Genomic DNA, 25,169 nt, shown 5'->3' with positions numbered 1-25,169 from the left:
GAGCTGTGTTCTCAATTGGCACACGTTTGATCTAAAAGACACAAGGTTTCACCTTGTGAAATACAGTGGAGTTGCGTAACCTGGTTTGCAAACAGAAACAAAAGCAAATTGTGGCAATATTTCCCATTGGAATGAATGGTTGCCTCACCCTTAAAGCCGAGTTGCAGTTTAATGTTAATGGTTTTATTGCTGTTTGCTAATGTTGATTACTGTCAATAAATTGTCATAAAAATGCACTTACTGCATTCTTTTAGATTGATATCTTGCTCTCTTAAAAAGCCTTTTTTAAATAACCTGCCTGAATATAGATAATTGTTTTCCATATTCCCCAGCTCAAATTTTTACATAGTTCTATTTTAAATTAATCTGCATTCCACACACTTCCCATTATGACTATCATGCTCATATTGTAACTAACATCTTCCAACCTGTTTTGCAAATGAAAATATGTCTGTATCTGCCCAGTATGGCCGTTACATCCGTGCCTTGCTACGCCAAGAGAAAGGTCTGCCCATGATGACTGAACTACTGGCGCACGGCAACGACAGAGTAGTTCGAGCGATGTCGGGAGCGCTCCGTAATCTGGCGATAGATGCTCGTAACAGAGACCTACTGGGTGAGGCTTACTTTCTCGTTGACCTCAAACAAGGCACATTATTTACACGTTTTTGCTGCTTATTCCTTGTATGTTATTAGGCAAACATGCAGTGCCTCACCTAGTGGCCAACCTTCCTGGTGGCGGTCAGAGTCAGCCCGTGCGAGCACTATCAGAAGCAACAGTAGTGTCTGTGTTGAGCACGCTTCATGAGGTGCTGGGCTCTAGCTTGGAAGCTGCAAAGACTCTCAGAGCCTCACAGGGAATTGAGAGGCTAGTTCTCATCAACAAGGACGGGTAGGGATCTTAACTGAATTGGAGGAAGCACGGTGTTCAATCTCGTCTGCTTTCTTTGTGTGTTTTAACTCCCGTTTTGCTGTCTCTCCCTGGCATCACCAGTAATCGTTCAGAGAGGGAAGTGCGTGGGGCTGGGCTCGTACTGCAGACTGTATGGGGCTACAAGGAGCTGCGGCGTACTTTGGAGAAGGATGGATGGAAAAAAACAGACTTCATGGTGAACCTAAACCCTCCCAGCAACAACACACGGACCAATGGAGGATATGAGGACAGCACTTTGCCCCTCATAGATAAAGGTCAGACAATAAAACGTTTAGACTTTTCAAATGTACTGCTTCATATTGGCCCTCAGTCTTCATTTGTGTCAGCAGTAAAATGAAACTATCTGGAATTCACATACTATCCATACTATCATTCTCACACCCATGCATATGATTACGTATGCATCTAATCACGTTATTCATCCAACCATTTATATATATTTGTGAATTCCACCTCAAGAAGAACTGAAAGTCAGAGCCTACGATGCTTATCGTTTTTGTATCTTTGTTCAGGTGTCAAAGGTGAACGAGAAATGATTCCAATGAATGACATGGGACCAGGCGAGTATTAATACCGAAACCATTTACCTGTAACAAATTTATATCACACCGATTTGATTAGATACTTGCAAGTATAAAAGATTGACCTTATCTGCAAATTTACTTTTCCATCTTTCCATTACATACACACTCACACTGCGACTTTGAATATGCGCCTTCCATTAGACGCCTACTCCACACTGGACCAACGAGGGAGAAGGAACACTTTGGACAACGCAATTGAACCTGATGATAAAGATACAGTACAGGTATACACAGTACAGTACATCGCTGGCGCAGGATTGGAACCTAATATGTCACAATTTGGTTGAGTTTCATAATTTTTACACCAATTTATACATATACATTATAGTCAGAGTTATTTGTGTTACATGAGTGTTATTTCAAATACCTTTTTGAGGCAGGATGCCATAGAGGACTTGATTAAAAAAAAAAAAAAAAAAAAAACACTTTATACTATACAAAATTCTGCATGAGAAGTGTACATGATACATAGATACAGTATGAAAAGTTAGATTTGGCCCCTTTGAACTATGTGCTTACGGTGGTACTAAAACAATGTCACTGCTTACCATTGCTTTTGATGGGAACGTCACCCTGGCCAACATGGCTTGCCACATTGATACAAGTGTTAGCCGGATTTAATCAGTGTATCAGAGAATTTTGGATATTACACATTTGGCTCTTTGGAGATTTAATATTTTGGGTTAGAATTAGTTAAACACAATCATTTCCATTTTGTAGCTATTTTCAGCCTAGAATTACAGTAATATTGCAACGTTTCTTTCAAACTTGCACATTTGCACGATACTCGAGTCGGTTCCCTTATTAGCAGCGGTGAACGTTACTGTGAGAAGGGACACGTGCTCACACACGCCCACAGAAAGCATGTCTCTTCATGTCTCAATGGAAGATGTGCTTTATATTTGTCTGGCACATTTTTAGCCGCTGCTGTTCCACCTGCTTTATAAATTAAGAACAAAACTAACATTTTGTTACCCCTCTTTTTCCCCCCATCTTTGGCACCCTTATTTCTTAAATATACTTGTTTCAAACTTTTATGGGTTTTTTTTCCCCACAACAACTAACACATTGACAATGTTTTTGCTCCTTGTGTTCCATCTGTTCCTTTTTGACACTAATTTTCTTGATGGGGTTTTCTCTATCACACATTCCTCCTCTCCTTTTTTGTTCTCCCAGGGAGTGAGGTATGGTGAAAGGCAGGCCACTTTGCCTCTAATGGATTCTTATGATGGTTAGGCTACACCCACTGTCTAACTGCATGCCAGTGCATGGTATGTTTATCTCACAGGAGGCTGCGCTCAACTCACTTGGCTCGCCTTAGTTTTCCTGTAGTGTCACTAGTGAGCTTCCATTGTACTGTAATAACTGTTCTTCAGAGTTGTCTATAATTTTTGTGATCTAGTTGTCAGCAGCTGCATGATGTGTCTATGTTTAGTAAAAGGTCTGCTGTCATTGTAATGATTGCTTGCGGCAAAGGATTAAACTTTTGCATCTTTTTCCCCCACTTTCAGAAAAACTAATAGTGTGCATCACCAAACGACATCTACCCGCACACTGCCCTTGCTGAACTGACAAAGAGGGACCAGAACACTACAGATGGGACAAACAACCACGATTTTTATTCATACTTTCCTCTTTGCTCCTCATGCTTTTGCATCAGCTCTTCCCTCTCAATGACAGTCCTGGTTTTGCAGCTGACAACCCAATGAAACTCTAAAAACTGGAAAAGTGCTGTGGTTCTATGACAACAAGATTGTTCTTCTACCTTACATCTCTGCTTAACTACACTACGACTTACCTGGAAAACACTAATGCTCTATTTCAGGTCAGACTGGATAAGAACATGACGTTTGGGGGAAAATCTCTGTGAATTTGTTTAAACAAAAAAAATTGAGGGCTTGTTAATCACCACCCCTTTTTTTTTTTTAATGGGTGACAACCACAGAAAGATTTGTTATGATAGAAAAACTGTTAATTGATTGACTCTCATACATGGCTTTGTATTTTGTAGTGGTTGTTCCTGTTTTTGCTTTGTTCTCTAAGACATGTACATGTGCCAAAAGACAATGCCGCCGCTCAACTGCCATTACTGAATTCACCTATTAACCACTTAAAGGAAGCTTTTTTTACAATGTTTTTCTCTCTTAAAGTCCATCACTAAGAGGCATGGGCATGCTGCATTTCTGTATTTGATAATATTAAGGGGTGTATGTTTTGAATTCGGGGTATCTTAAGACCAGTCTTCACCTGTGACATCTGATATATTGCGCTATATACGACAAACTCCTTACATTTTTGATTCAGCAGAGACATTTTCTTATTTTACTACAAGTCCATAATCTGAATGTGTAATACCGTATTGTTTTTAACAGTGCTTGTGTGGGCCAACTGGAGTGCCTTGATAACTCAGGACAGGTATGATGGGTGTGTCAAACCATAACGTGGCTTGTCACTCACCGTCTCAGCGTAGGGAATGCTGGGGTTTTGTGTAACACAAGTTAAAGATATACATCTGTTTTTTTTTTTAGGTAGGCGTTGATTTTTCTTCATGTGCTTCAAAAACAAAACTCTTGTATTCTGTATATGTGTGCCACAAACACAACACATGGCCTACCTGCCTTTAAGTATACAGAACAGCACATGGGAGAAGAAAGTTGTCCTTTTTGCCCACATTCTCAAGTTCTGTGCTTACTTATCCTGTAGAGGACAACACACACTAGTGCAAAGTAAGATGTAGATAATTGAAAGAAAAAAAAAAATCAAATAAAGCACGAGGTGATGTTTTGTTTGTCTTTGCTTTAATTTTTCATGCCAACTGCCTAATTTTCAAGTTGCCTTGACTGGACTGACTTAAAAGAATAGCAAATTGCATGGGCTTGGTATGTCTATGAAGGCAAGACCAGAGAAATAAAAGCACATTTATACAATATATAGACAAGAGAATATTTGTTAATTTTATGCCTTTATGTATATTTTTTTTAATATTCATTTGGGTTTAATTATTTTGGGTGTTCTGGGTGAAGCATATGCAATCAGTTTTTGTTAGCTTGAAAATTGTCTTAATTAGAAGCTTAAAAAAATCCAATTTATACATCTGCCATTCGTTGAAAACTGATTATAAACTACACCTTAGCATTTCTGCCTTTGCTCCTAAAGTTGCACATTCTCATTTATGAATGACTTATGTAACTAGCAATATTGTTTTTAATAAAAAGAAATGAATTTTCAACCTGGGTTGGTTTACACTTTGTGAATAATTATTTTGAAATCGTGGAAATAGTTCTTCAGCCCTCACAAATTACCTACCACGCATTTGACAATGCTGTAACATATTTTATCAATATAAACAACGAATGAGAACAAAAATAAAATTTAAACAATCAGAGCAGCCCTGACCAAATGTGGCTGTAGTCCTCCGCTATGACATCATCGCTGCTCGCCTGTGGCGCCATGGTCAGTTTGTGGACGGAGCACCGAACTCAAAACCAACGTTAGCAACTGAGAGTAAACATAATTTTTGATAAGCATTGCATTTTAGATGCATATCTGTTGTGTGGGGGAAAAATAGTACGAGTGCCTATAAGATATTGGTAAGTAATGCTCATGTGTTGGCATGCCATTTAACCTGCTTGTAATTAACGAGTCTGCACCGTCGCCATACTTTTGTCCCGCGTTTCTTTTCATTGATCGACTTGACTAGCTGCCGTTTTATGCGAATACAATCCACCGCTGATTGTTGCTTATAGCGTTAGGAAAGTGAATCTAAGTTTTTAATTTGAAAATTTTCACCGAGAACCACGCGGACGGACATTGCTGAGTCCTCTTAGAGTGCGGCCACCTGCTCAGAATAGTGGCCAATGGCAACTTTAACACGCTTGTAATGTATTGTCTTATCAGAGCCCAAAATTAGCAAAACTGACTAATTGGGTACTTTTTACTGTGTTTGCAAGCTACCCTGCATTGCTCCCCAATGCCAATGGAAACATGCAGCACTACCAGTTACGGGACTATGAGATGAAGCTTCTTGGAGAGCTCCAGAGACAACAAAACAGCGCCGAGTTCTGTGATACACTTTTGCAAACTGAGGGTGAGGCCGAGAGTGTAAAATTATTATTTTTTTTCCAAATGATGTTAATGATGAAATATATTGATGAAAATTATGCATTAATCCAAAATCCTAGTGTGAGAAAAAAAAAAAAAACTTTCCAATGATGAAATATATTGATGAAAATAATAAGTAATATAAATTAATCCAAAGTATGTGACATGATTGCTATCCTTCTTTCAGGTATCTCGGTGCCCACTCATAGCTGTGTTCTAGCGGCGTTTAGTCCTTACTTCTCTCAGAAGTTGTCAGCCACACCTTCTCCTCCAAATGGGCAAAAACGTCAGATCCAGCTTCAGTCTTTGAAGGCCCACACCCTGTTGAAGCTGGTTGGCCTTCTTTACTCAGGAGAGTTGGAGGTAAAAGGAAGTGTGGAACACAGTGATGTGATGAATGCAGTCCAGAAATTTGGGATTACCCCCCTCATAGAGCGGCAGAGAAATGAGGCTCCAAAGGAGATGGACCCCCAGGAGAATCGGGTCAGGAGTTGCAGTAAATGCTGCACGTTAACAGCTGCTGGCGGGGAGAGTGCTAAATGCAAGACAATGAAAGATTCACTAGCAGATCCTAAGATGGCAGGAATTGGGAAAGATACACATCGTTCAGTGGAGAAGACAAGTTGTGTATCCAACGGGAAACAAACTCCGTTAGAAAATCAAAGTGAACCTGTCACCCCAGAGCACATCAAATGTCAACTTCAAAACATCGCATTAGATACTTGCGAGTCAAGTTCACATGAACCCTCTGCATCTGTTGCAAATCCAACGTCAAATGACCAAGTGTCCAGCAATCGGTCCTGCAGTTCCAACAATGACATGTCCTTCTCCCAGAAGCCTCAGAATGAATGTTCTGATTCCACTGGTAGTACTCTTTTGCTGACTCAATCAAAGGACAAGATCAAGACAAGCAGAAATGAAGCTGAGAAGATACCAGAAGTTGAAAATCCCAATTCTACAGAAAGGAGGCCTGTATTTGCCAAGATAGCAAAGAAGAACCTGCCCAAGATGAAACTGATGGAGTCAACACAATTATCTGTTAAGGTAAATAGTTTGGGCTCATAATCAATTTTCCATCATCTTTCAGTATTTAGGTCCAAGTATGTGGAATGACATTGATTACATCTAATTTAATACACGTTTAGTTGAATAAGTATTTCTGCTGGCCTCAACTAAAGTAATCACCCACACACACTTTATTTTTTCCAAATTTGAGGAGCACATCCTTTCACGATCCAGAGTGTTAGAAAAAGGGCACAACTTGCACAACTTACAAACATACACCCCATAATGATCCCGCGATTATTATTAGCATTCCACAAATGGCTTTTCAGTCACATCAAGTTTTTTTTATTGTGTGTGGTGACTTCTTTACACATTTATGTCCTCATCAAGAAAAATAAAGTACCGTGTTGATATTCTGCTTTGCAGGTGAAACTGAGGAGAAGGAGGTCAAAAGAAAAACTATGGGAGGTTGTGTCTATTCCAGATGAGGATGAGACAATGTCAGGGTTTACCCCTTTACCTCAGGTAAAATACATTATGTAAGAGACTCACTAACTTTGCTTTAGCCTCTAAAGTTTTGATTCTAATTTACAAGATTAGCCTTCATCCCTAATTATGAGGGTGCGATCGAAGACTCATAATGTTAAGGACGGCTTCCTAGCAGCTTTGATGCAACAATACAGTTAAGTATTTGTGGATAGAATAATAATAAATTTTATTTATAACCCATTTTACATTTGGCACAAAATCTCTAAGTGGTCAAGGAGGGCGCTCCACTGGAACATCTGTCATCACACTTTTGTTGCATTTTGAGCAAAATTGCGCTAAGTTCAGTTCACGTTGGTCCAAAATATGAACAAGTTCATGAACTTTCGTTCATTGACTAACCCGAACCGTAAACACCAAATAAACGTTTTTCCTCGATTATATGAATTTTGAGATCGTTTGGGCCAAAATTGTAATCATGATTAGAATTGGATTAATTGAACAGCCCAAATCTTGATGCATTTCAAAATGATGCATAGTTTTTCTCAGTTTTTTTCTCACTGTGGGACTACTTGATACTTTCAATTTATGTACCGTGTATATAATTTATAATTTCTTTATATTTGGTCTTATTGGTCATGCCTTTGTAGGAGGCCTCCCCAGCTGCAGCCCAGACTTCCATCCATAAACAAGGTGAACCCAGCAACTCCAATAGACTTCCATCCCACCCCAGTACTACATCTGAACGGTCACATCACGTCATTGATTGCACTGCTCCACACCAAAGTGGAACGCTCCAGTCGGCATCTGTTCCACAGCCTCACGGCCTTTCAGAAGAATCTGATGAGCAGATAGAGAAGTTGTTGGAGGACATCATGATGGGTCTGAACATTCTGACTGACTTGGGAAGTCCAGAGGGTGACACGGGGCAAAGTAAGATACCTTCAGCCACCCCTTCAGCTGAATGTCAGAACATTGTGGAACGAAGTGACCAGATACCAACATATACAGGTATGTGCATGCATGCTTTTGTATGTATTTATTTTTTTACTTCACACGTTTATTTGTTTAGCCGCTGTCAAATGTTTGGTTTGTTACATGTCATAGCCGCAAATAGATTTATGGTGTCATCAATTCACATTTGGATAAGATGAACAGTTTTAAATTGGAGAAGTTGAAATGGGTTGAAAATGTAGAGATTACTGAAGGAAAATGAAAAAAAAAATCAATTTGTAATATTTTGTGTGGGTAGTGTGATGTTGAAAATTAAATTTTTTTGGTACATGGGAATTTTTGGCATCAGTATGGATAAGGGGAAGTGTTAAAGTTGGAATAGTCAAAAAAATGTAAAAATTACAGATTTTTTTTTTAAATCATACATTTTAAGTATTTTTTTGGTGAGAATTTCAATGTTGAATTTTTCATGTAGGAATTATTGCCAATGGTTGGTGTAAGGCATGAGTTGATGAAAAATTTAATTGCAATGTTTTGAATTTCAAGAGCAAAATGCCATTATTTAGGGGCAGTCACTTAGCAGCAATCCAAAGATTTTTTTTTTTAACACAATGCTCTTTTTTCGTATGTTTTTGTGTACAGCTCAGAAACAGCTCAACTCTAAAAGTGAGCCACTTGTTGATCCGAGTAGCATGGAAATCCCAGAGCAACCGTTTAATTTGGATCTCTCATCTATGAGATCATTGGAGCAAAATTACCGACCAGTCCAGGAGCCGCATCCCTTGTCTTCGTTTTCGTTACCTTGTTTGAACGATTTGCGGCTCCCTAGATGCCTCTCTCCGATTGATCAGTTCACTTCAGCTGAAACTGATAACCTAACCGCTAGCAATTATCAATTGCCTCGCTGTGTGGGACCCTTGCTTATAGAACATTCTGGATTACTTGTTTTTCCAATTGCTCATAGAGAAGATGAACAGCCCCCTTTATTGAAGACACGTCAAAACTGCTTTCGAAAGCCATTCCTGAAGCAGTTGGAGTCTGAACCACAGCAAAGCCAAAGCTGTAGAACAGTACCTTGCATTAGGAACGCCGTGGGGGCGTGTCCAACTGCTGCTGAAAGAAAGTCTTACCCCAAGAAGATAAAGCCAACTTTAATACGTAAAAAAAGTGTTGCTTTGGATGGCATTGCACCTCCTAAAAAAAGGAAAGTGTGCGTAGATTATCCTCAAGATGCCATTGGTTCAAATTGTAATTCATGTCTCAGTACAAAAAAACTGAGTGTTTGCTCAGTTAGTTTGTCACGAAACAATGTCCTGGCAAAAGAAAGAAATATGGCCAAAGGTTCTTCAAAATCACCAACCGTTCTTTCAGTCACACAGAATCAACTGTCAACCACAAGCAATCATGTGAAAGAGAGAACCATAACCGTGGAACCTCCAAAATCGACAAATACAAGCCAAACCTGCATCAAGACCAGAGGCTTCCTGAAAACAACTCAAGTGCTTCCAAGCGACACATGCACACAAAACTTAACCAATGCAAACGCAAAGGTCCCGAGATTTCCTATCGCATCCAACCAAGTCTGTCTCTTCAAGCCGAAACGTGGCAGACGACCAAAAAACACAAAAGCTCTTTTTTCTCCAAACACTTCTGCTCCAGTCATATCCAAGAGTGAAAACGAGATGAAAATGGAAGAGGAATTGTTCAAGATAGATCAGGAAAAGAGTAATACAATGAAAAGAAAAGGCCCCAAAAATAAGAAAGGAAGGGGAAAGGAGCAGGTGGTTACAATGAGCGCTGCCAAAACTGACAACGATGCATCCAAACAGAAGATTGCTTTCAGCAAACGGCACAACTTAAAAAACAAATCAGTTAGCCAAGAAATTGGTAAAAAACGGCACAACTTAAAAAAGAAATCAGTTAGCCAAGAAGTTGGTAAAAAACGGCACAACTTAAAAAAGAAATCAGTTAGCCAAGAGGTTGGTAAAAAGTCCTTCAATAGAGATGATCAGAAAGACGTTGTCAGAATTCCGCTTCAGGAAGAAACCTCTGCAAATGTCAATGTTTCCGTTGATGTGAATCACTGTCAAATTCTCAAGCAATCACCAGATGTGAAGGACAGATTACAAGAACAAGACTCCGAGAGCTCTTTTAGAAAGAGGACCACTTTCTTAACTGCTGAGCATCCTTCTTTGGATGAGCCCAAAGAATCATTTACTCAACATGCTGAGAGGGACCAAGGAAAGAAGACCCCCATACAAGGTATGACTGTGCATGTACTTGATGTTGCGCATTTATTTCATTTGGTTCATTTCATTTTAGTGGAAGTCAACATGATGATGAAAACTTACAAGAAAGAAATTTGCATCTACAAGTCCCAATTATTGTTGGGAGTCTGTGTGAAACATGCATGGAAACGGAATACAAGGATTTGAGACATGATATTTAATGGACGTGTCAACAGGGTTTGCGATGAACTTTTTTGTACTCACTGACGCACCCAACTTTTTTTCTTGGTTGTGCCAGTACTAAATTGCATGAATAAGATTCTTTACATATATAAAATTTGTTTTTTTTGTCACGTGTATTTTGAATAATGTGTCAACATGTCACTCTTATAAATTCAATTATTTTAACACATGTAAAGAGTTTATTTTATTATTAATATTTTTTATTTGAGGTATATGACAAAAGAAATGACCTACTTGAGTATTAATATCATAACATGATTTCTAATATGAGAACAAGTGTTAGGACAAGAATGTTTTTTTGACTTATTCATATTCCCTCTGAATATATAAATGCTTGTGTTTTTATGTTTAATCAACCAAAAATATAATTCTTGACATTTGACATTAAATTCAGCTTTATGGAGAATTTATTAACCTGACATATTGGTGTAGTGTGAAGGGGGGGGGGGGAATTAAATATATATATATATATATATATACACACATACACACACACACACACACACACACGCACACGCACACACACACACACACACAAAGTCACCAGGACGGAAATAATTTGACAACTTGTTCACTTTTGATTTGCAGGACTAACGCCTGTTGTGATGCCACTTCAAAATAACAACCTAGGTTGCTCTCTTAGTGACAGACATCCATTTCCACAAAATCTAGCATCTTTGGAGCCTACCGTGAACCCCCAAATCAGTACATGCCTGTCTGCTGTCACCGGGTCACCAGTAAACCCAGAATGCAATGAAGAAGATATCGTTGTGGTAGACGATATACTCTCTTCCCCAGAAAAGATCATTTTAATCAGCCCACACGAATGCATACTTGTTGATGCTGATACTACACCAAGTGAAGAGGAGGGAGAAATCGACGTGACGGGCGATGAGTTAGACTGATGTGTGTGTACTTTTTTGGTGTTGTGGTCATTCCTAATGTTCTCTGTTTCTCTCTGGCTTTTACTTATATTTTGTGCCAAGGTCAGATGTCTAATTGAATGACCATCTTTGTATAATAATTTTTTTCCTGTTGTGTTTCCCTTACCAGTTGATGTCTGCGTAAGATGGCAACAAAAGAATCGCACTTATTTTACTTGCAGATTTTCCTAATCTGTTAAAGAAGGTTAAATGTTGCTTTTTTTCCCCCAGTTGTTTTTTTGTGTAAGATGCCAACAAAAGAACCTCGCTTACTTTATTTTTATAACCTGCTAAAGAATTTAAAATGTTTCTTTTTTTATGTTGTGTTTAAATCGTTTTGTGTTTAAAAAGTGGATGGCTACTAATATGATTTATAAATCATTTATCAAATTAATATAGAATGTAAAAACGCCTGTATTTACAAAACCCACTTTCAATAAAATGTGTTGTTGATTTCAACATGTTAATTTACGTTTTATCCTGTGTCCCTCTCTTCCTCTCTTTTTTTTTTAAATACAGTATACTGTACAGTACCAGACTGAGAGTACCGCTGCATTGCAGCAGAGGGCGCGCTATTATCTCAACGACTAGGAATGTACCTTTATTGACAGCGGAAGCGGTAACGGAAACAGAATGCACGTGTATGCACAGGACTTGAAGGTTACTCAAACCTCACCGGCAACCTCATTGTCAGAGAGAGTAGGTCAATAAGACGGTCCGTTTACGCTCAGAAAGACTGGCCTGCACTGTAACACGTCATGGACCCCATGAAGGCGCAGCAACTGGCGGCGGAGTTGGAGGTGGAGATGATGGCTGATATGTACAACCGGTAAAGTTGGAATAAGCTAACCTCAGCTAGCTTCTGCGGTGGCACTGTCGTTTCATTCATCGAAATACTGTTCTCTCGTTTAGCGTTGAGGTGAAAACAATATAAATTACAGTTACTAGCGAAACCAGTGTGCGAGCTTGGAATTACTTCGAAATACGTACTAGATGTCACATTTAAACTAGTGTGGTTCTTGTCACTCAGGGATCCTCGCTTGTTTACGTCAAGCACAATAAAGAAAACGTATTGTTCGGTATTAGTCACATCACCTTAAATTATATATTTATAGGCTCCAATTTAATGAACCATAAATTATATATTTATAGGCTCCAATTTAATGAACCAGTTTTTCATGATTTTTTTAAATCAACCAATCAGAAATTCGACGATAAGATTGAGCAATATGTTTATATGAATGTATGAGAACAGATGTTTGACAAATAGAGTATTTTGCAACAGATGTTCAATGTTGTATTCATTTGTATTTGCTAGCCAGTGCTATGAAGGTACAAAAGTACCAAAATTAAATGAACACAATAAATATATAAATCTAGTTAAAATAGCATGTATTAATTAATTTCAATATTTATGTTTTATGCCAATATATTTGTTTATATTTCAATAATTATTTGAGAATTCATTTAATTGTACCACTCTTGTTCTTTGTCATGAATTAATTTGATCTGTCATTCTGTCCCTTCAAGCTCAATGGGTGGGACTCGCGCTGATCCAGCACCAATTAAATTGCTTGTTGCAGCACAAGCTCCACCTTGAGGTAATTGCAGACGTTTTAGGAAATGCTATGGATTTAGAAATGAACACTTAGGCCAATATGTTTCATGTGCAAGATAATAACATCTTGGAACTCGCAGAAAATATCGACAGGAATATCAGACCCTTAACATGTGACTTGCACAGCAGATGAATTTCTGATAGTTCTCAGATATTATTTCTCCTCTTTCTGAGTAAGATAGACTAAAGAGTTCAAACCTTGAGGATGTTCCCCAGTGCATCTCCCGTACAACACTGCAACACATGAAGCACATATGACATCACCAACCACAGCTGTTGTAGTGTCATATTTGGTATAAATAAAATTGTTTTGTAGTTTGATGTTTTTAAGAGGCCAACAGAAAGTGAATGAAACATAACCTTCACCATTAAATCCATGGCTTTTCCTAAAATGTCTGTGATTAACTCACAGACATTTAGTAGACGATGGCGCTCTAACGCGCCAAACTGTCACATCATTAAACCTTTAACTTGGATGTTTAAGTAACTTCTTAATGTTTTAACTGCCATTCAAATTGAAAAAGATTGATATTAAATATAGCAAAGAACACACCAATTTTTAACTGTAATGACAACTGCCTAATGTAAAGTTTATTTGAGGTGCTTGCGTACTTTGCCTGTCTCTCCAAAATATTACTTGTCACAGAATAGTAAAGTTAGCCATGGAAAGTGAAACGTTGTTTCAAATGAATAATGGCTCAAAAACATTGCATTTCCAGAATGACCAACGCCTGCCACCGAAAGTGTGTGCCGCCACATTACAAAGAGGCAGAGCTGACAAAGGGCGAGTCTGTGTGCCTGGACCGCTGCGTGGCCAAATACCTGGACCTCCACGAGAGGCTAGGACGCAAGCTAACCGAGCTCTCAGTCCAAGATGAGGACATGATGAGGAAAGCAGCTGTCGGCAGCGGATAGTGACACAGAGACTGGGATTAGATGCCTAAGACTTCCACAAAATATCATGGCAACAAAATCTGCTTGGGTGAACTCTTAAAAACAAGAAGTTTTATTTGAGACGTGTTTGTGGGTGAATGCATCCGAATTTAAGTTCATGTGGGTCCAGTGGGAGAAACCGTTGGCTGCATTTGAGGGTTACATAAAAGGGTCTGAGCACTGTGTACTGTGTATTATGACTTCTTAAAGTACTTCAGAAACAGTCTCAGCAACCTCTCTTGATGTGGACTAATATATTCAACCAAGCCCGGTCCTTCGGGTTGGGTTACTGGAGTATGTATACATATATTCTTTTTTATTTTTTGTACTTTGACTCAGTCATATGTACATAGATTTTTAAATGCAGTATGTCATAAACAACTGTTCCTGTCTTCACTGTACATTTTTGTTGATCCACTCACAGTTACAATTAAATCAACAATCAACTTTAACCACTGCTAATAGTAATCATGACCCTTTATACATCAGCATGAGAAATTTACCAACAGATTTCTTTGGCGTTAACCCCACAAGGAACGTCGCCTGCCTCTTGGAACTGTCCTGAAACCTTCCATTACATAGTTCTCTACCTTCAAGACAGCCTGCTACACTTGAAGGCCAACTCAAGCTTCTACATTAACACGCGATACTAAATATACTGACCATTTTTATGCCATCCCCTCGGATCATTGTTAAACGACCGGGGGTCCCTTGAAAGACACTGAAGTGGAGCCCTTGAGTTTGTGGTCTGCTCAATAGCGAAAATCAATATAATTGAATGACATATAATTACAATGAGAAATAATTATTCTGTGCGATGTATTGTGAACACACACATGCGGTTTAAAGACACAGAGTTATGTACATCATTGCCCTCCTCAGATAATATAAATAACATTTATATACCATTTATCATTCTTGTGCAGATTGTGTCATAAGTGGACCATGTGTTTTCTTTTTTAAAATCCGTTTCATTTTGTGTGATACCTTTATTCTGTCTGTCAGCCGTCCGACTGCATATCGGTGGAACTGCAATGTTATTCCCCCTAACGTGAATAAAGCAAAGTTAGTATGCACTAGCTGAGGCGGAAATTGCTGTTGTTATTACAACAACCATCGAGGGAGCCGGGGACGGCAAATTTGTGCTTGTCCCTTTAAGACAAACAGTAGCAGATGGGGAGGAAGTGAAAAGAAACGACTTTCGGTTCCTCTCGAAACTCTTATTATATACCTGTGGTCCGCACACTGGAAAACGGAAGCTTTGCCAATCCACGACGTTGTGAGCAGCGTTTGTGCTGCATGGTGCTTCTCCACAAGTGGACGCTGGAAGATCTTGCCGCGTCTGACCCATTCGAGAGTTGAAAGGGGCGGCCACCGTCAAATCCGCTCTCGAATTTAGGTGAGAATGCACGACGTCAATGCGATGCTTTTTTAAATTTTTTTTTTATCTGCTTTAAAAAAAAACAACTTTTCTAATGCTAACCTTAATGTCAACCACTTGCGTATTTAAAGTTTCCCATTCAGGTTAACAACAAAGTACAATTTGTGCTAAAATAAGGATAACGCTGCCAATAATCTTGACGAGGATGAAATATTTCGTAGATAAGTGGTTCTCGTTGTTTTTTTTGTAGTCTACAGTGGCATAAAACTGTCTTAATGGGCCGCTGTCCTACTTGTTTTCCGCGTTTCAAATGATCAGGGTCGTTATTATGTTTATTGCGTCAAAGTCCAGAAAAAAGAAAAAAAAAACACAACTGTACACACACAAACACACACACACATAATGTCTCTCTCTCTCTCTCTCTCTCTCTCTCTCTCTCTCTCTCTCTCTCTCTCTCTCTCTATATATATATATATATATATATATACATAAAAGAGAATCCACCACCACCAAGTTGCAATTTTAAAGTTATAAAAGTTCATCTTGTTTTTCCTTTTTAATCACTTTACCGGTTTCTTTTATATCAAACAAATTATTTTAGGTGCATTACTTGACATGTTTCCTCAGTTTCTTCCGCCTTCATCAGAGGGCGGAAGAAATGATATAAAAGAAACCAGTGAAGTGATATAAGTTTAAAGTTAAAAAAATAACTGTAGTCTAATTGCTGCCTGTGTGGATACTATAAATGTTCTTGTTTGCTGTCAAAATTTTATAAATATGATTATATGTTATAAATATATATGTATGTATATATATATGTATATTATATGTGTGTGTGTACAATTGATTGACAGTTATATATATATATATATATATATATATATATATATATATATATATATATATATATATATATATATATATATATGACATCTTAACATACCCCTGAGGGAAATGAGCTAGAAGACTCTACAATTTACATCTAAAATTTTGAATACATTTAACATACGTAGTTGTTTTTAGTAAAACAACTGACCAAAGGCATTAACAAATGGGGAAGTGCCATAGAGAAGCAAGAATAATGTGTTAAATGAATAGGAACGGACAGCAAGAACAATATCGTATGTGATACGGCATGCACAAAATAGACATACATACAGTGTTAGATATTCATCAGAATTAGATCCTGTATTTTTCACTGAATCTGAAGTCTTCATCTTACCATGACTTATTTTAGACAGTTGTTCAGCTTTATCTTTGTGGGAACAGTTTGAATGCCTTGAATAAAAATATCTTGTTTAATTATTTACGACCCTGTTGTCAGTGTGTCTATTTATTATTTTATTATCACACTATACTTGATTCCTTGTCTGTAGTTTTCTTTTATTGTGTTTGTTTCTTTTTGTTGTTTTGTCTTCTGACTGGTGTGCTGTTATGCTTGCTCTGTTGTGTTTTTGTGTGGGACTCTCTCGCAAATGAAATGTTACATCTCAAGGGGTCTAGCTCACGTTAATAAAGACAACATTCAATGACTCATACAAAGCCAGTACTTGTTTTGGTTCCAACCGAATGGTACATAAACTCAAACGATACTATGTGATGTGTTGGTACCGAAGCGCACACTCATGATTGTGTGGTAGTGAAACAGTTTGCGCTTCTCCAGTGTACATGAATATAGCAGTGTACACGCAAGAGCATAATTTCATCACTCAGTCAATGGCATTGAGTCTCGAGAATCATTGAGAAGTGGGAGTAACATTATGATTCCCGTGAAACTGTTCAAATGTAAAATTTTCGTTCCTGTTTCAATAATCTTGTTAACCAAAAATAAGGGCGCACCGCACATACATGGCACCAACTGCATGCTTTGTTAAAAAAATTCAACAGTAGCCAATTGTGTTTAAGAGCCTGTCATATAGAAGTTGACAGAGTGATTGCATGTGTGAAAATTAAATGTTCCTTAAAAAATTAAAAATAAATTATTAATGACACCAAATAATTAAAATATATACGTATATAAATTATATATAATGATATATAAATTAAAATAACGCGCACACACACACACACACACACACACACATGCACGCACACACGCACGCACACACTTACGCTGATACCATTCAGTACAAATGTACTTTGTACTGTGTGTGCTCAAACAAGCACATGAAGGTGACTGCAGTCGAGCCCTGGCAAAGTGTCACCAGGGAGGAAACTCACAATTTGGTGATGTTTGTTGAACTGCATTTGCCTTTGAAGTTTTACCAAATAAATTACTGTTAACATGTCAGCAGTGACTCAAATTAAGGCGAACATGCAACCAAAGAAAATATAGTACTGTACAACAGTATTTTATGTGACTCAGGCCTGTCCATCTTTAAGTCATATTTAAGAAGTAGTTCCCCAACGTTAGTAAAATGTTTGGTACCTATTAATATGGAATACAGTGTAATTAAATAGAAAAATTTATTTGATGAGTAAACAATTACAACTCATGAAATGTTCATTACTTTGGTGTTGTGCTCCTTCTGGTCACCAGATGGCGACCATGGATATGGTGGAAGAGTTGAAAGAAGCAGATCAGGGTTTCGAACCTATCAACGGCGCTGCTAATGAAATGCAGCAAGAAGACAAAATGCAGGGCCAGGTGAGCTTTCGAACGCACAGTATTATACAAAGCCTTCAGTGACCTTGTGATAATCAGACTTTAGGCCTAAGTACCTCTTTCCTGATTGGAGATAAAATGACTCTCTTCTGACTATCTATCGCATTTAACCACTGTTTCTCAAAGATGGAGGAGTTTTTGGGTCCACAGGCGGAATACAATGAGGAGGAGGAAGAAAGAAAATATTACAGAAGGAAGCGATTAGGAGTCATCAAGAATGTTCTGGCAGCCAGCATTGGAGCCATGATTATGTACAGCGTGTACATGGGTCAGAAGGCGCCAGTCGTAGTTTGATATGAGTCGGGACACAGACCACAAACTCACTTGTGTATTCTGTGATGTGCATCTTCCAGGGTTACTGCAGCTGCAACTTATCCTTCATTACGATATGACTTATCGTGAAGTAAAGTACAGCAACCTGGGTTTAGAAGACATTGATCGGAAGATGCTGAGGGGAATCAACCTCACGCCCATAGTAGGCCTGCTGTATACCCCCATTCTCATCAGGTAGACAAGCACATGCAACAATTCCTTCAATCAAACATTGGTTATCCTAAACCATGTAATCCTCATGTTTTGATTGATCTAAGATTTCTTGGAACCAAGTGGATGATGTTTCTGGCCTCAGGAATCTATGCATTTTTTGTCTCGACAAATTACTGGGAGCGTTACTACACCTTGGTTCCATCTGCCGTTGCTATCGGCGTGGCCATTGTACCACTGTGGGCCTCCCTAGGAAATTATATCACAAGGTGAGTGCAAGGATCATAAAGGATGACATTTATTTAGAAAAGGTGGGAAAATGCACCCCACAGCAAATTACTATCTGCTGTCATAAAATCAGATGACATTTTTCTTTCTCAAAACTACTTGTCAACTGTCACATCATTATGTCACTCAAGGACATCAAGCATATTTATATGCATTTTCATTAGACTTTTCTTACAGGCGAATCTGGACTTTTTTTAAATAGCTCATAGCAAGTGAATATAATTGTTGTGATGTGAATGAGAATTTCTGGACCAAAAGAAACTCAGAAGACAAGACTGTAATGCCTACAGTGTTTCATATACACTTTTCTCTAAAGAGATTTCCTACTTTTCTATTCTGTACATTGTAGTTCAGATTTTCTATGTATAATCTGAATTGCTGCCACATGCTGATCAGATCAACGATCAGATTCTACTGTATTATGTACTGCAGTATAGAAAGTGTTATATTTAAGGTAAAGTATTAATGCATGCATAAAAGTAGGCTTACTATAGTACTGTGGTTTTATATTGATCACAGTGTTGTATAAGATTTGAGAAATGCTACCTTTGCGATGAACAGTTACAAAAAACTAATATTCCTGACGAGTTATGCTGTCACGCACAGGATGGCACAACAGTATTATGAATATGCCAACTATAAGGAAGAGCATGTACAGGAGCAGAAGAAGATTCCAAAAGGAGCGTGCCACAAATACATCATCATCTTCCAGTCAGTCTTCAGTGTCATCTTTCATGTGAGTCCCTCCACAAAACATAAAAACACGTTTGGGCGTGCATAAAATATAACACCAGTTCCCAAAAAACAAAATTTGTTTTTACATTTAAACTTAAGCTATTTAACCAAGTTATGTTTATAAGGTTTGAATATCATATGTAATATTTAAAATGCTCTTATAATTACCTAGTGGGCGCAACGCATTAAAGGGTGCATGCATGCCATGACTTACGGTAAACAAACAAAATAAAAAACAAAACAGAAAAATGAAATGGGAGCATGGGACAGTTAGTTGATTTGATTTGTTTATTTCAGCAAGTACAAAACACGTATTACAAAATTACTTATTACAGTTCGCTTATCGCGGCTACACTGCTTCGCGGATTTTTTCCAGCCCAAAAAAAAGTTGTCATAATAAGAGTTCTAAAAACATATTTGCAGTGTTGTGCAGTGAAGTTGTTATAATAAAAGACTTCTGAAAACATATTTACAGTATTGTACTTTTTTATAAAAAGTTGTTGTAATAATAAAATAGTCCTAAAATCATATTTACAGTATATATACAAAATGCGCATAGTGCTGCTATGGTAACTTGTGGCCGCTAGAGGTCCCTGTTTAACCAAGGTTAACAACAAAACGTCACATCTACATACGTTACGCCCACACACGTATAAAATTTATATTTTCAATATTTATACAATATTTTCTGTGTTATTTATGATATTAATGTATTATTTACATGTTTGAAACTATTATTTAATGTTCTAATTAATAACATATGCACTTAAATGGTTTCATATACATTTATTGACAAACGAGGGATTGCTGTACTTCCAAGCCCCCCCCCCCCCCCCCGTAAAAAAAAAAATCACACAGATGTTTTTTAATAACTTGACAAAGTGAAAATTTTGATTTGTCTGTGTTTTGTGTCTCTCACCAGCTGAGCTTCGTCTTTGCTGAGCTCCCCATGACTATCATCCTCAAAGAATGCATTCTTGACTACAATCACACTCTCATCAATGTCCATAACTGTGGTAAAGTCACTGCGCCCTCATTGGAACTGTGATGTGATTCCAGTTTTTGTTCAGGCGTGTGTGCTTGGAATAGACGTTTATTGGTGCAGACATTCGGCATTTTGACAAATATCGGCATCTGCCTTTTTTTTTTTTTTTTTTTAATAAAAGATTAATTTAAAACCGGGTTAACTTAAGGGGATTATTTATTTATTTGTTTATTTAAGTTTTCACTTTATAATAAATGTTGCTGATTCCTGGAATTCATTGCACTTTATTTTGGTCTGAAACTGAGACAAAAATAAGTTTAACTTTTCAGTTAGATTGAAGCTCTGCACTTATTGTTAAAATTCTAAAACCGTTAATTTGAAAAGTCATTTTAGCAAACGTGTTTGATAACGTGGCTGTATTTGTGTGAATATTGTTGACATAAATCTGTCCCCGTAATCTAAAACGTTAATTCCACGCTTCCAAATGGAAAAATAAACAGCACAGACATAAAAAAACTAAAAGCACATCTCATCCAGTTTTGACTTTTCAGTCTAGTGTGTATTCAAAGCAAAGATATTGTTAATTTTACGTCATGCTGACAGTGTTGTATATTTTCATTGAAATTGAAACAATGTGCCGTTTTGTAGCTGTGACTGTATGACATGCCTAAGAAGATATTCTACGTGGTTTTGGTAAAACGTTCTTGTCTTTTTCCCACCAGGGGCCGAAATTAGTGGTGTGGTTGAGGGATTCAACACCACTGTGCTGAAATTTCTACCCCAGTCCATGAATCTGATCATCGGGGAGAGCGTCCTTATGGGCTTCGCTTTCCTTTCCATGATCATTGTAAGTGTTCTGGCTTCTAACGCACACCCAAAAGACCCTGCATTTCATAGTGTTTGGATGGTTTCTTCCATTTAATTATTTTGCAACAACACACATTGACATAATGTAAAAAACTCCAACCTTTCATTGGAGTAACAATTAGCTCCTTACTAGCGCTATGTCTAATAAGTTAAATGATGTAGATGTAAATGATGTTGCAATGTTTTTTAGTTTTTTTTTTTTTCCATCTAGCTTTAATAATCTCAGTTTCTGTGCCCTTTCCCCATTTTGTCAGTTTCCAAATGTGAACCACAATTATTTTACCTCATTCAGTTCCTTGTGCTGTGTGGTGCTGCGTACCGCCCAACAGAGGAAATTGATCTGCGTAGTATTGGCTGGGGAAACATCTTCCAGCTTCCTTTCAAACATATGCGGGACTACCGCCTACGCCTTCTCTGCCCTTTCTTCATCTACAGCGGATTTGAAATACTCTTCGCCATCACCGGACTCACCCTGGTACTTTGCTATCATTCAAAGATTAATATAAGGCATGCGGTGGTACCTTGACTTACGAGTTTAATTTGTGCCTTGCTTCTAAATAAAAATCACTTATATCTTGAATTAACCTCATAGCTATTGAAATAAATATTGAAATATTGTTCCGTTTCAGCCCCCCGAAAATCAGCATTGACTTATCACTTGTTTTTTAATTAGCACTCTACAGTATTATACTTAATAAAAAGGTACAATAGTACTAATTGATAATACTTATACATGTTTTTCAATTTTGCCCTTCAATTTCACAGAATATATTCTTGACAGTTTTTGCTTCTGCATTTTTCACCACATTTTTGAAACATTCTGCAGCTTTGCCAAGGTGTGCAACGTAGGAATTATTTCAATTGCCTTGGTACACATTATCACCTTTATTGCTCGCTTGCAACATATTAAGTAATACAAAGTGTAGATGTAGCAGTAATTTGCTTGCATTGATTTACAAAGTCACATACACCCCTTGCTCAGACATTTTCTGTGATTTAAAGATATAATTCAGTGGACATCATCTGTTTTTTTATTTATTTTAATTTTTTTACTAACATTCACTTCTTAGCATCCATTGTTAGAAAAAAACAACAGCTAAAAAAAATATACAAGTTCAAAACTCACTGGAGGTAACCACTTGAAATGATTGTGGCTGAAGTCCTTTGTCGCCATCTCGTGGCCACCTAGTTGCAGAGTTTCTGAAGCTTCCTCACAAATCAGATTTTCATTTTCGACTAAAAGCCCCCCAAATAAACAAAACCGTAGGTTGGCACACTCGAAAGTCAAGATGCCACTGTACTAGATAAATCTGATGCTATTTAAAGAGTACACGATCATGCCAGGTGTATTTATTTATGAATCTTTTCTCTCCATACAGTCTTATGGCGTTTGTACTTTGGGTCTCGAAAAACTGTGGCTGTTGATTGTGGTCTATGGACTCTCGTGCTCCGTCTTCTCTTCCTTGTCCCTCTGCCTCCTACGTCTCCCGCGGTGGGTGTGTCTGGCAGGAGGAGCCACTGTGCATTTGATGCTGTTAGTGGTACTCATGGTGTTTTCGCCAAATCCAAAACACCAAGCCTATGAGGTCCCTCTTCTGGTAATTACTATACTCTGGGGACTTGGGACGGCCCTGAACAAGACTGGAGTCAGCAGTGAGTAGCACTTGGCATGTAGTGGTGCATGCACATGACATGTCTTACCAAAAACCATCCATATTTGTGTGTCTGTTTCAGCCTTGCTTGGTATTTTATATGCTGAGGAGAAGGAACGTCTGGACTTTGTCTTCACAATCTATCACTGGTTACAAGCCATTGCCATCTTTGTGGTCTACCTCTGGTCGGAGATGCCGATGAGGGTAAGTAACTGTAAATCAGGGCTGTGAAGTAACAAAGAAGAAATACGTTGTTGCTGCACTTAAATGTGTCATGTACTTAACTTGATTATTTGTTTTTCTGATGACTTTTTCCTTTTACTCCCCACGTTTGAAATATGTACTGCGAACGATGACATGACAAAGATGTAAATAGAGAGATGTAAGGTCAGCTGTGGTTCAGCTCTTGACGAATGGAATGATTTATCAGGGTTTGGGTAAGGTAGAAAAAAAACAGCAACATAAGGGAATCTGAACTAGAGCCCATAAATGATGACAGCAAGAGCTTTGAAAAGTTCCCCCCCCCCATCAATGACCTTTTGAAGATAACTGCTTGATGTAGTGTATTGAAAATAGAGCCTAGAGAAAAGGCATTGAATTGGCGCTGATGCTGAAAATAAAATGTCCCATTTTAATTTTGTCTTTCTCTCCATATCTCTCCAATTGAGGCTAAACTTGCCATCATGTTAGCAACTTTACTGCTAGCTTGCTACTGCTACTGGCTGATGGAACGCCGCCTCGCCAAGAACGAGCGCCATAGGTTGCCCCGCATTCCTCGACCCAGGCACAAGGTGATCAGAGTGTCACTAAATGTCTTACACCATCATCTACTGAGCTTTTGTAAAGTTTTTTATTTATTAAAAAAAATTGCAGTGTCTCATAAAAATATCTGAGAATTCAGTAAGTAAATTTACTATTAACCAAAAGACAAAAGTGGGACCCGTAGTTCCTGCAGAAGACCCACACAAGCATGAGAAGAACATGCTTAGATTCAAACCCAGAACATGTTTTTGATTGTTTGTGACATAAGCCCTCACAAAAACTGGCATTTCAATTGGGGTGTGTAGAGTTTTTATAAGTGTTTGAAAAGCTCATGCTTTTCATTGTGTGAAATTTCTGTTGTCGCATTCAGCCTACCAACAAAAAGCAATTCCTCACCCTGCAGAAATGATGTAATTTGTGTCCACAGGTCAAAGGTTATCGCTACCTGGAAGATGGCAACTCAGATGAGTCAGACTCGGAGAGAAGCGAGGAGGATGACGAAAAGGATGAAGAGGAGATAGAGGCAGAGGAACAATTGACGAATGAGTCCGAAGCGGAGGACATGGAGGCCGAACGCCAGGATCCTGGAGCTCAGGGCGCTGACTCACTCCGAGCCAGGAGGAAGAAGCCAGAGAATCACCAGCACAGGGAGGACGACGCCCATCTGATGGAAGGCCGGAGGTGAACAAAACTAAATTAGAAGAAAGAGAGTGAGCAAGACAGAAGAGCATGTCGGTGTTTCATCATTCCTCTAAATTGTCTGAAGCTTTTCATTAAGGACAAATGAATTTGATTATTTTTCAAGCAATAATTAGAGAGCAGCGATTATTCAGATGGAAGGCTTGTGGAAATTTGCCAAATGTGAAAGCTGGAGCTGCCCTGGAGTTGAAGCCTCTTACTGTAAATATTCATTCTGATCGTGTGGCTTTGACATTCAAATCATAAGCGATGCCTGAAATAATAATAAACAAAATTTACTGCTTAATGCTCAAGGGATTCAGTAACCAAAGATAGACACGGTAGCACATTTTGTTTTTATTTGTGTCCCTATGTATTGCAGAAATTGAGATTTTCTGCTGAACTTTTAACAGTTTTGGGGTTTCTAATTTCAGTTGCATTTTATCTTCCAGTTTCAGCTGTAATATTCCTTCTGGTGTCAAATCTGTTGTGTCTCTCAGTCAAACCGCTCGTGTTCTCTGCTGTGCCTTGTCTTTTACTGAATTTGAATGTATTTACAGCAGTTGACCTGCTCTTGGTTTTTGCTATCCATTTCAATGCTGTAGCTGTTCATTATGTCTGTTGTTTGCAACGTTGTAGCTCATTAAAAGCATTTGTAGTTTTA

The 25,169-nt window shown here is 38.2% G+C and overlaps 3 protein-coding genes and 1 long non-coding RNA gene across 11 annotated transcripts in view; 3 read left to right on the top strand and 1 right to left on the bottom strand.

Moving 5' to 3' along the window:
• The window catches only part of ctnnd1 (catenin (cadherin-associated protein), delta 1), a 22,012-nt gene extending 17,265 nt beyond the window's left edge, over positions 1-4,747 (top strand). For 6 of the 7 annotated variants that reach the window (XM_049720543.2, XM_049720538.2, XM_049720540.1 and 3 more), the window contains 7 exons: positions 466-616; positions 697-892; positions 995-1,188; positions 1,447-1,494; positions 1,660-1,742; positions 2,695-2,789; positions 3,030-4,747. In XM_049720543.2, the coding sequence (XP_049576500.1) occupies positions 466-616; positions 697-892; positions 995-1,188; positions 1,447-1,494; positions 1,660-1,742; positions 2,695-2,754 (732 nt within the window). In that variant the 3' untranslated portion in view covers positions 2,755-2,789; positions 3,030-4,747. The remainder of the gene's footprint in view (positions 1-465; positions 617-696; positions 893-994; positions 1,189-1,446; positions 1,495-1,659; positions 1,743-2,694; positions 2,790-3,029) is intronic. The other variant, XM_049720541.1, reaches the window with a different exon arrangement.
• LOC125968967 (uncharacterized) lies at positions 3,663-15,378 on the bottom strand. Of its 2 annotated transcripts, XR_007481393.2 has the most exons (4): positions 15,241-15,378; positions 14,997-15,055; positions 13,275-13,310; positions 3,663-7,950 (listed from the first exon to the last, which is right to left on the bottom strand). It is a non-coding gene; the product is annotated as an uncharacterized lncRNA (long non-coding RNA). The 2 variants fall into 2 exon arrangements; XR_007481392.2 differs by lacking the exon at positions 3,663-7,950 and having other exon boundaries at positions 11,664-13,310.
• On the top strand, positions 12,138-14,461 carry timm10 (translocase of inner mitochondrial membrane 10 homolog (yeast)). The gene is made up of 2 exons (XM_049720561.1): positions 12,138-12,287; positions 13,796-14,461. The coding sequence occupies exons 1-2, from the start codon at positions 12,217-12,219 to the stop codon at positions 13,989-13,991; spliced, it is 267 nt and encodes an 88-aa protein (XP_049576518.1). The 5' UTR covers positions 12,138-12,216; the 3' UTR covers positions 13,992-14,461.
• unc93b1 (unc-93 homolog B1, TLR signaling regulator) lies at positions 15,199-25,169 on the top strand. Its single transcript, XM_049720549.2, has 13 exons — positions 15,199-15,408; positions 17,930-18,037; positions 18,182-18,323; positions 18,409-18,562; positions 18,646-18,807; positions 19,433-19,562; positions 20,484-20,577; positions 21,269-21,393; positions 21,706-21,888; positions 22,793-23,066; positions 23,148-23,269; positions 23,734-23,856; positions 24,255-25,169. The coding sequence occupies exons 2-13, from the start codon at positions 17,930-17,932 to the stop codon at positions 24,510-24,512; spliced, it is 1,875 nt and encodes a 624-aa protein (XP_049576506.1). The 5' UTR covers positions 15,199-15,408; the 3' UTR covers positions 24,513-25,169.

This window comes from Syngnathus scovelli, chromosome 5 (genome assembly GCF_024217435.2).
Source record: "Syngnathus scovelli strain Florida chromosome 5, RoL_Ssco_1.2, whole genome shotgun sequence".
NCBI lineage: Eukaryota > Metazoa > Chordata > Actinopteri > Syngnathiformes > Syngnathidae > Syngnathus > Syngnathus scovelli.
The sequence above is the reverse complement of the archived record's forward strand: the minus strand, read 5'-3'. Positions and strand labels throughout refer to the sequence as shown.

Excerpts from the sequence above, each read along its gene's own strand:
- timm10 (XM_049720561.1), top strand. The coding sequence starts at position 12,217 with ATGGACCCCATGAAGGCGCAGCAACTGGCGGCGGAGTTGGAGGTGGAG. Across the intron at positions 12,288-13,795 it reads ATGGCTGATATGTACAACCG|AATGACCAACGCCTGCCACC; the intron begins GTAAAGTTGGAA and ends TTGCATTTCCAG.
- unc93b1 (XM_049720549.2), top strand. The coding sequence starts at position 17,930 with ATGGCGACCATGGATATGGTGGAAGAGTTGAAAGAAGCAGATCAGGGT. Across the intron at positions 19,563-20,483 it reads TCTTCAGTGTCATCTTTCAT|CTGAGCTTCGTCTTTGCTGA; the intron begins GTGAGTCCCTCC and ends GTCTCTCACCAG. Across the intron at positions 21,394-21,705 it reads CTTTCCTTTCCATGATCATT|TTCCTTGTGCTGTGTGGTGC; the intron begins GTAAGTGTTCTG and ends TACCTCATTCAG.